This window comes from Scylla paramamosain, chromosome 17 (genome assembly GCF_035594125.1).
Source record: "Scylla paramamosain isolate STU-SP2022 chromosome 17, ASM3559412v1, whole genome shotgun sequence".
Taxonomy (NCBI): Eukaryota; Metazoa; Arthropoda; class Malacostraca; order Decapoda; family Portunidae; genus Scylla; species Scylla paramamosain.
Genome location: NC_087167.1, coordinates 21,548,611 through 21,559,876, shown reverse-complemented (window position 1 = coordinate 21,559,876; position 11,266 = coordinate 21,548,611). Strand labels below are relative to the sequence as shown.

General features: G+C 38.4%; 1 protein-coding gene across 1 annotated transcript; it reads right to left on the bottom strand.

The window, feature by feature from the left end:
• Positions 1–7,100: 7,100 nt before the first annotated feature.
• On the bottom strand, positions 7,101–10,104 carry LOC135108631 (KRAB-A domain-containing protein 2-like). The gene is made up of 3 exons (XM_064019789.1): positions 8,684–10,104; positions 8,310–8,516; positions 7,101–8,138 (listed from the first exon to the last, which is right to left on the bottom strand). The coding sequence occupies exons 1-3, from the start codon at positions 9,164–9,166 to the stop codon at positions 7,101–7,103; spliced, it is 1,728 nt and encodes a 575-aa protein (XP_063875859.1). The 5' UTR covers positions 9,167–10,104.
• Positions 10,105–11,266: the final 1,162 nt, after the last annotated feature.

Below are 11,266 nucleotides of genomic sequence, written 5' to 3'. Positions count from 1 at the left end.
AGGTCTTTACTGGGCTGTTTGGGTAACTACTCTACGCTAACTAGTGGAAGAGACAAACAGGATAGCACAGAAAGAGGAACCAAACGAATACAAAAGAAGTCCAAGGAGTAACAGACCAAGAGGTCCTTATAAGTCTGTTTGGGTAACTATTCTACTCTATTAGTGGTAGAAAAATGATAGCACAGAAGGGTCCTTCCATCCCCCACCCCCTATCCCTCCAGGCAAGGCTCACCTGAAAAAGGAAATGGTACCATGTTGTACAGAAAAAAACAACATGGAATGTGAGAGGAAACTAAGAAAGACAGGAGGACTACTTCGACCACATACAATCTACATGCCAGCACGGACAGTACGGAGTCAACGTGTTCGTTATTCAGACATGAACAATGACAACCGGGAATTAGTGTCTACATGCTTGTCAAGACAGGTTTTAAATGAGTGAACAGTACCTGAGTTAACGACGCTTGATGGAACACAATTCCACATATTTATGACACGATTGAAGGAAAATGTTTGGCTTCATTTGTTTGAAATCGCTTACCTATTATTTGCTATTGTTTCTTGTAATATTAGACATGTTGAATCTTAGGAAGAATTCCTAAGTAAAACAATATCAGGTCCCCTCTTAGCCTGCGTTTGGATAGGTAGAATAGATCTCGTTCTTTAAGGCTTTCCTTGTAGGGTTTATTGCGAAGCCTTCGAGTAATTTTCGTTACTCTACTTCGTATTGTTTATTTCCTAATCTCTCAATATTCCTTTTATAACAGGATGACAAAATTTGTACACTGTATTCAAAATGATATTTTTTTTTTCAGATTGGAAGGTGAAAGATCTTCTTAATGAAAACTATTAATTTATTGGCAATTTCAATGACTTCGGGCAATGTTTGCTTGGTTTAAGATCTGTTGTCACTAAAACTCCCAGATCTTTCTCAGTATCCAAACTTTTGAAGGGGGGATTACTTTTTTATAATTTTCCTGCGGATTGCTATTTCCAATATTTGATACGTGGCATTTATCAAAATTAAAGTTATAAGCACGTTTCACACCATTCAATGAGAGTGTATACATCATTTTGCAAAATTTGACGCTGGTTTGGTGTCAGTCTTGTTAGAAATTTTAGTGTCTGTGAATTTTGACAGTTTACTTCTGATTCCTTCGTCTATGTCATTCATATATATTATGAAGAGGATCGGCCCTAAGATTGAACATTGAGGAACGCCACTACTTACAGTAATCCAATTTGAAGAATCAGAGTTTCTGGTGACCCCGCACTACAATATATATTGTACTGTCAAAAAAGAAGAAAGAAGAAAGGCGAAAGAAAAAAAAAACAATAAGGAAGAAGAAAGAAAAGAAGGTAGAATAAGTAAGAAGAAAGAAGAAATGGAGAAGATGAATGAAGTATGGAGAATAACAAACGATCACACTACACGGGAAAGGGAAGATAATTAGCACTTGATATCGAGGAAACCGAGGAAACACAAACAAGGACACAGGACCCAAGCAGTCCACAACAGGAAGACGGCCATACAACCTGGGAAGGCAGCCTGGGTCAAGGAGGGATTAACGGTAATGATAGCAGGGGCAAGGCAGAGAAAGGATTTGAAAGGAAAAGTAGGCCAGGAGGCGTGAGGCACCAAGAACAAGTCAGCCTATGCCCACTTAACGCTCCGCCTCCAAACTGCCCCTACCCTCTGACTGGCTTCTGTATCAAGCACCACGCCGCGGATCACATGCATACATGAGCAATGTGAATAGTAGATACGTAAAATGTTGTGAAAATAACGATAGTTTTTTTTTTTTTTTTTGAGGGAAATAGGCAGTCCCAAACGACTGTATATTATAGCGTGTAACAGTGGAATAATTCACTAGCGCAGAGTTGCGGAGAGTAGCAGACACAGACCCAGAGGTTCCACAGGGCCTCACCAGAGAGGGGAAGAGATGGACGGAATAACTTCAAAGTAAGTGGAGTTTGAAAGCGTAATGCAGTCTATAAATCAATGATCTTATTAAAGGAGGAGCAGGATGTTTAACTGATGTTTTATGTTTGTCATGACAGGTGTGTATGATGTATGAAGATTTACTCAGTCATGGAATGTTTATAGTAAGTGATGTGTTGCTGATATCATGTGTGTTTTTCTAACTGAACATTAATGGCGCCGACTGAATATTTGTTGTGTTTGTGCATTTGATATTGTCTGTGTTTTGCACGATGATTGCGTTGATCAGTGAATATGTTGAAGAGATATAAGATAACACCTAATAACTTTGAATGATTTGAAGATCAATGCAAGTGAGAAATTTTGAGTGACAAGAAATGTAAATAATAAGTAGCTATTAATTAAAATATGAAAATGTTAGTGAGTTTTCCAGTAGCCTTTATAAACCAATTCCTTGCAACATCTCGGACCACGACACGTTAATTACTACTCGCTGTTTGCGGTCTGTCAACCAATCCTCCATCCTCGCAGCGAGGTCACCTGATGTGCCGTGAGCTTTTACTTCATGTAGGAGGCGCTTATGAAGTACTTTATCAAATGCTTTTTGAAAATCAAAATAAACTATATCTACTGGCCTGGTATTATCACACATATTATGTAAGTCGTGAAAAAAGTCCAGTAAATTCATTAAACATGAACGTTTACTACTAAATCCATGTTGAGCGTCCTTTATGATACGGTTACTTTCCAGGAATTCTACTATTGTATCCCGTACAATTGATTCCACAAGTTTATCCAATACAAGTAACGGTGTCACACAATTAATAATAATGTGTATTGTATTTATAATGCTTCACCTAGTTAGCAATACATGTACATGTACATGTATGTACACATACATAATGTAGATAATGTATTGTATAATGTAGTGTAGGTAATGGGTGTTGGTGGATAAAGGTTGGGCGGACATGTTCACGCCACTCTACGTCACACACAGGAGGAGGAGGAGGAGGAGGAGGAGGAGGAGGAGGAGGAGGAGGAGGAGGAGAAAGAGCAGGACGAGGAGGTGTAGGTGGAGGCGAAGATGATGATTGTGGTGGTGGTGGTGGTGGTGGTGGAGGAATATACAAAGGAATATACAAAGAAGACAAAACAGCATCAGACCCTGTGGTTCTTACTTGGTTGTTTGGTTAACAATTCTACGCTATTAGTGGGAGAGACAGGATACCACAGAAGAAGTCCCTTCCTCATCCCTGCTGCAGAAGCTGGCAGGAAAAGGAAATTATAACTTATATATATATATATATATATATATATATATACTCGTATATATATATATATATATATATATATATATATATATATATATATATATATATATATATATATATATATATATATATATATATATATATATATATATATATATATATATATATATATATATATATATATATATATATATATATATATATATATATATATATATATATATACACACATATGATTTTTTTTCATCATTCCACTCGAGTCTGATTTATTGTACTCTAGTTTATTCCTTTACGTCGTGTGATCCTATTGCTTTGCTCCGCTTCATAATTCTTTCTCGTAAATCATTTTACTTTATTTACGTATTCCACTCGCTTGCTTTTATTTCCCTGTGTTGTATTCCCTTTTACTCCTCGCTTCTGTGCTTTATTCCATTTGCAGAGTGTCTTCCGGCGGCCTGCAGAGGAACAGAGAGGACTCGTTGATTGAGAGGAATCCTTGTGAGAACAGATGACTTAGTCTGTGAATGCGTTTTCTTTTGTTTTATCTAGTACTTGTATTGTATACACTTGATTTTTCTCGGGTTTTCAAATGTTTATTTATTTTTTTTCTTTATAAATAGAATGCATGTGCTTTTTTAATGTCTATTATCCATCTCTCTCTCTCTGTTGCTAATATTTCTTTTCGTAAATGTAAAAGTTCAAGTTTCTCCAATTTATATTCTGGCCATGCTCGTTGCGTCAAGCATTTCGTCGTGAAATCACGATATTTATTCTCTATAGCTTTTCTTGGATTTATTGTAGCATCTATTTTTCTTGTCGAGTTTCTCATGCCATATTCTTTGAGCTTCTTTATTTCTTTATTAATTTAATTCATGCTGCAGCGAAAAACTCGATATATAATTTTCTTCTTAAACCCTTACCCTTCTCGTCTTGGCTTTTGCACAGGCTCCATCTTTTCATTGTATACTCTAACTGTAATTAACTTGCCATTATCTTATCCTTTCCCATGCGTAAATTACTAATTCCTTCATCATTCCTGTTTTTATTTTCTCATGTCGCCTCTGATATCTCATTCCTCCCTCTCCATTCTGTTTAACATATTTTAATTCACTTAACTTTCTCCTTTTCATCCACTTCTATATAACATGCATATACATCTCCCACTTCTTTGTTTCTCTAATGCATATTCATCTTATTTGTATACATCATTTCCTGTCCACCAGTTATCAGCCTCCTCATGCTCTCCTTTTCCCTTGTAGCCATCCTCATTGATATTGTTTTTATTCCCTCCTTATATTTTTTTGTCTTTTTACTCCCTCATTCTTTTCCTTTCCTTTGCATCTGTCATTCACGACCATCACTCGGTCTTCCCTTCGTGTACTCCCCTCTAAACACACACACACACACACACACACACACACACACACACACACACACACACACACACACACCTGTCGAGTTTCCTGCGCACGTGACAGGTGTGTGAGTCTTGTCCTATGACTTTTGAGGGGATAAATGTAAACAGGAAATGAGATTCTGAAGTCCGATCTTGTGCATCTTGGGGAGGCGTGAAGGGGTCTTTCCCACGCAAATTTTGACTCACATTCACCTGACATGCTTAAGATAAACACTCCTGATTGGCAACACTACTCGTCACTTAAGTCAGCGCCAGACTCGGAAAATCGTGAGCCACAGTCGTAATATTGAGACACTGAGGACTCGAGAAAGCGCCAGGACGCTTGGAAACCTCTGTTGACTTGGCCTCAGCATAAATTACACACTTCCTTGGCGGACCACACGCCCAGAAACGTACCCAAGACGCACACCCTTCGAGAGAGTGTTGCATTGTGAAGCGTCTCGTCACCACTCTCTCCACCTTCCTTCCACGTCACCACCACCACCACCACCACCACCAGTACCGCCGCCAACAGCGCCTTCTGCACTGCCGCCTTACTCCCTCACCTCGCCTCTCTTTTAAGTCATTTTGAAGCCGTAGTGGGCAGAGCAGAGGAAAAGAAGGAGAGGGAGGGGAAAGAATAGGTGCTAAAGTGAGGAAAGGTGGAAAGAAGAGAAGGAAAAAGAAGAGGAAAAAGAGTTAGTGAGGAGTGAGGACGATGGGAAAGAAGAGGAAAGGTATATAGAGGAAAAGATGCTTGGAAATGTTGTGAGATGGTACGAAAGAAGTCTGACAAAACGGCTTCCCAGACATGCATTATCGACACTCAGGCGCCTCCTTTCACCCTCACCTTTCACGGGACCGGCTCGGCAAATCTTAATACAGCTCCTTTTCCTAGTAGTTCCCTCCTTCAACCGAGTCCTCCTGTCACCCGCAGCAGCAGCAATAGCAGCAGCAGCAACAGCATCCCGCCTCCTCACCTTCTTCGCTCCGAGGAATAAAACACTGAAAGCAAACCGTGCCGCGAGAGGGAAGTTTGTTTGAAGGACTGGTGGCGGTGTTGGTGGTGGTGGTGGTGGCAGACGAAAAAATGTGTTGTTGTAAGTGAAAAAAGAGAGAGAGAGAGAGAGAGAGAGAGAGAGAGAGAGAGAGAGAGAGAGAGAGAGAGAGAGAGAGAGAGAGAGAGAGAGAGAGAGAGAGAGAGAGAGAGAGAGAGAGAGAGATACATTCCCTATCTCAACCTATATTCCTATGGTTATTTCTTTTCCCCTTAATCCAGAATTGATAATGGCAAGGAAATTACATTTCCGATGTCTGTCAGTCCTCTGAGTTAACTAAGTAATTAATTCACACCAAGAAAAATATTATTTTGCATATAAATAAAGTTTATAATTAAGAAAAAATAATGAGAAGCTGTCAACAAAGATCTCTGTCAGCGTTCGCTCTGAGGACTACTTGTTGTTGCTGTTGTTGTTGTAGTTGTTGTCGTTGTCGTTGTTGTTGTTGTTACTATTGTTGTTGTTGTTGTTGTTGTTGTGACAGATAATTGGGGGGAAAGGAGAAGCGTCAAGCAAGAGTTTGGATAGTATTAAAGAAAAGTAAGAAAGGAAGCACAGACTTGATAAACTTGTTTGCAATATATAGTACAGACATGATGCTTGCACTAGTGCAGAAGGCAGTGGCTATTAATTCAGGTCCCTTAGATTTATGGAGGCCGAATGGAGTGAGCGCGACTCCTTACAGGGTTTTACACACACACACACACACACACACAATACATATATATATATATATATATATATATATATATATATATATATATATATATATATATATATATATATATATATATATATATATATATATATATATATATATATATATATATATATATATATATATATATATATATATATATATATATATATATATATATATATATATATATATATATATATATATATATATATATATATATATATATATATATATATATATATATATATATATATATATATATATATATATATATATATATATATATATATATATATATATATGGGTACAGCATACTCACATACAAACATACACATACACACACAAATTCTTACACAGTTGCACTCATACACATATACCTTATACTTTTTTTTATTCTTAATTATTTTTTTCTTTAGGCTACTCGGCACTGGCGCGCTTTATATATGTTACGGCCATTTTGGAAAATTGGTCGTTTTACAAAATTGCCGGTCATTATGCAAAAAGACCAAATTCGTGGTCACATTGCAAAATGACCTAAATTTCTCAACATTTTGCAAAACGACCAAGATTTTGGTCAGTTTACAAAATTATCGTTGGTCAGTTTGCAAAACGACCAAGATTTTGGTCAGTTTACAAAATTATCGTTGGTCAGTTTACAAAATGTCCATACAGCAAGCAGGCAGATGAAAAAAAAAAGCGAGGGAATGATAAAACGTAGTGAACATAACTAATTTTATTGTGTGTCGACCTTGTTGGAGCAAGAGGCACTGCATTTGCATCTGCTGTTGCATAATACAGAGTTTTTTAAACACTTGCAGCGTCTGGTCATACATGACTTAGTGCAAGAGCATTTAGCGAATCCCTGACCTTGTCCCATTGATTCTGCAATTGCTACTTCCCGCAGACTTACTTCCCGCTCCTGTACAACATCATCAAGAGAAAGGAATTTTTCTAGACATGGAGTAAATTGGTTGCGAGTGTACACTTGTTTAAGCAGGCCGTGTTTTGTACCAAGCTTATATGTGCCATTGTCCAATGCCTGAAAAACAACTGCCTTCACATTAGGAAACTCTGCACGTCCGCGGTCAACTAATGGAACAGGAACCATCACAGTTTCCCCTACCTTGGCTGGTTGAAATCTCTTCACAGAATTATCGATCATTTTTTGGGCTTGTTTCTGTTGTTCTATGTTGGATTTCATTTGTTCAGTATGAATACTCTGACTCCGACTGCAGATGGAACAAAGCACAGACTCATCAGCATCGTTATTCCTCATAGAACACGGAGTATTAGAGTGACATGGGTTCTCACACACATTGCACACATTTAAACCAAAATATCTTTTGCCACAGGAGATGCAGTTAATGACAGCAGATGCTTCTTCTTGCTTTTCAACACCTGTCTCTTCCTCCTCTGTGTCTGTGACCTCATTGACAACACCTAGTGCCTCTGCAAGCTGCTCCTCCGTCTGCATACCGTCCAGGACTTCCTCTGGTACAGAATTTGCGTCAACACCAAGACGAGCCTTCTGTCCATACATGGCCTCATATGGTGTCCTTCCAATTCCGGAGTGAAAGCGGGTATTTTTCTTCCACTGGACAAAGCGCAGTCCCTGTGACCATTGTGTAGAGTTGTTGTCCTTCATCCAACATGCGAGAATGGCTTCAATATCCCTGTTGGCACGTTCCACCGAGCCCTGCGATTGGGAATGTCGTGGTTTGCCATGAACCATCTTGCACTCTGGCCACATCATCAGAACTTCCTTGACAAGCTGAAAATTGAAAAGCGTATATCAGGTTTTGTCATATACAGGGTGATTCATTAACTCCAATATTGCTATGTTGTGAGTTTTAAAGAGAGAGAGAGAGAGAGAGAGAGAGAGAGAGAGAGAGAGAGAGAGAGAGAGAGAGAGAGAGATTTACATAAATCATTTGTTCTTTACCTTATTTGAGAATTCTCTTCCATTGTCAGACTGCAGGATATGGGGGGCTCCTTTGTCACAGAATATATCAACGAGGTGGAAAGCAACCTCTTCAGCAGTTTTCGTCTGTAGAGCCCGAAGACACACCATCTTCGTCAAGTGATCCTGGTAGTTCAGAATGAAACGATGTTTTCCATCTGGCTGGCTCTGCATATCGATCAAGTCGACCTACAAATAGACAGAACATCAAAAAAGATTATGTAATATTGCTAGATAATAATAATATATTTGCAATCGTAAACAAAAGCAAGGGTATTAAAGACTCCCCTCTGACAACAAGCCATGGCAATAATGAAATTACTATCAACGGGCTTAACCAGTGCTTGTTTACTAACCTGAGCTCGTGAGTTCATACTGTTGGATACAATTGGCTTCACAGTCACAGACTTGCGTACAGTGCTTTTTTTCAGATGACACTCCTCACAGAACTGTAAATACAACTCAATTTGGGATCTTGAAACATTGGCATATTTTTCACTTGTTTCCCTAAAGACAATAGTTCTACCTCCATGCCCACGTGCACGATGAATAGCATCGATCACATCGAACACATCTTCAGCGCATACAAATCTAAGATTAGTTCCCTTTTTCTGCAATTTCTTAACGGTGATACCTTCAACTGTGACTTCAAGGATTTCATACTTTCGTAACAAACGATAGTCTTTCTGAGTCTTTTTAATGTTAACACGTTTAAGTTCATCCAAGCGATTCATAATTTGTTCGCATTCATTTCTGTACAACAAACTCGAAGTATTTGATGCCTTCTTCTCCTCAGCCGCTATCAGCTTTGAATAAAAATCAGTTTTTCTATTTTCCATTGTACAGATTTCCAGAGTATAATAAAATACACACAAAGTACTGGGAGTAACACTACGTTGGTCGTCTTCTCCTGGCTTTCAGCAGTGCCTGACTGACCACAGTATCAACAGTCAGCTCCCATTACTATTGTGGAGAGAGAGGGGGGGGAAGAGGGGGGAGGATATTAAGTGAATGATCGACCAGCAATGAACCAGTAATTTGCAAAAGTGAATGACAAACCAGTAAATGAACCAATATCTCCCTTTCCCGCCTATCCTTTAGTCATCCCTTTGTCACATGCTTTTCCATTAATTTCATCACTTATCATTTCTATTTTCTACACAAGCTAACTAATCTATCTTACCTGCCCTTCGATGACGGCGCCTACACATACAAGAGTGAATGACAAACCAGTAAATGAACCAATATCATAAGAGATAATTTACAGGAGAGAGTGGCAGCGAGGCCAGCAGAGATTGAACGAAGATTAACAAGGGTGACATACTCATATGAGTTCAGGGGGAAATCCAGCTGTGCGATAAATGTGTGTGTGTGTGTGTGTGTGTGTGTGTGTGTGTGTGTGTGTGTGTGTGTGTGTGTTCAAAAAGAAGTGGTTCGAACTTTGTGTGTGTGTGTGTGTGTGTGTGTGTGTGTGTGTGTGTGAGATGATTAGCTGAACCTAAAATAAGGACAGTTAAGCATACTCATTGGTTATGTACTGCAACTGTAACGTTTTATCATTCCCTCGCTTTTTTTTCCATCTGGCTGCTTACTGTATGGAGATTTTGTAAACGGACCAACAAAAATACTGTTTATTTTGTAAACTGACCAAAATCTTGGTCGTTTTGCAAAATGTTGAGAAATTTAGGTCATTTTGCAATGTGACCACGAATTTGGTCTTTTTGCATAATGACCGGCAATTTTGTAAAACGACCAATTTTCCAAAATGGCCGTAACATATACACCGCAAATCGCCAAAACTAGTTCCTTCTCCCCAACTACACACCAGTTTTTTTACTACATCTCTAAAAGTTTTTAACTTTTGTCTTTACTCAGGCTGTTCTTGAAAATTTTAGGTAGTTATCTAGTTACTTTTCGGGTTTCAAAACAATAATACAGATTTTCTCTATAATTACAACAAGTAACATTTCATATAGCTCTACACTTTATTTTCAACATCTTGAGAGAGGGAATTTTTACATGGCTTGTATCAAAAATCCTTGGGCAACCTTTTGTTTCTTTATACAAGAATCAGCAGCACCAAGCGGAGATTTTTAATTCAAATATATATATATATATATATATATATATATATATATATATATATATATATATATATATATATATATATATATATATATATATATATATATATATATATATATATATATATATGTATATATAATTTTTTTTTTTTCATTGATCCATTTCAATGGGTCGTCAAGCATATAGGCACAGTTTTATCCCCAACATATCTATCAAAATGTCATCAAAGTCTCAATCCTGTATATAGAATACCTAACACATTAACATCTAAGGCTAAGCAAATCATAAAGACAGAATTTAATTGAGGTAAAAAAAAAAAGTCTACATCTGCTCTTACTTTCAAATATAATTTAAACTTTAAATAAAAGAGCGTTTATGAAGGAATATAGGTCAGCATGGTCAATCTGGACAGGATTTTGGGTCAGCCAAAAAAAGGATGAATTGAAATCCCGCACGATCCTCCATTCAAAACTCGCGCCCTCTAGATCATCAAGCAAGAAGCGACAGTGTCCAATGTGACAGTGATAAGTGTTGTAGCGTGGATGTGTGCGTCCGTCAATCTTTCGCAGCTACGCCTTTCCGTGTGGCGGCTGGAGCATGAAATCGCCGAGCCGTGCTGCAGAGAGGTGAGTACGAGTACACTCCTGGCCAGGGTGAGGACGAGGCAGTGACGTGTGCAGAGTGCTGTGCTGCGGAATCATGGGATGCGGCGGGAGGGTCAGGCTGTCATGGCGGCAGCCTCTCGCAGTCTTGGGTACTGTATGACCAGGCCACAAAGTTTCATATCCCATATCGTAGTTTCTGAGGGTTGTTATGCATGATGGAAACGTGGAATGTGATTTGTGATGATCAGT

What these genes read in the sequence shown, in the direction of transcription:
- LOC135108631 (XM_064019789.1), bottom strand. Translation starts at nt 9,166, where the DNA reads ATGGAAAATAGAAAAACTGATTTTTATTCAAAGCTGATAGCGGCTGAG. An exon ending in GTATGAACTCACGAGCTCAG is followed by an intron (nt 8,517 to 8,683) that starts GTTAGTAAACAA and finishes GTCTATTTGTAG; the next exon opens with GTCGACTTGATCGATATGCA. An exon ending in GAAGAGAATTCTCAAATAAG is followed by an intron (nt 8,139 to 8,309) that starts GTAAAGAACAAA and finishes TTCAATTTTCAG; the next exon opens with CTTGTCAAGGAAGTTCTGAT.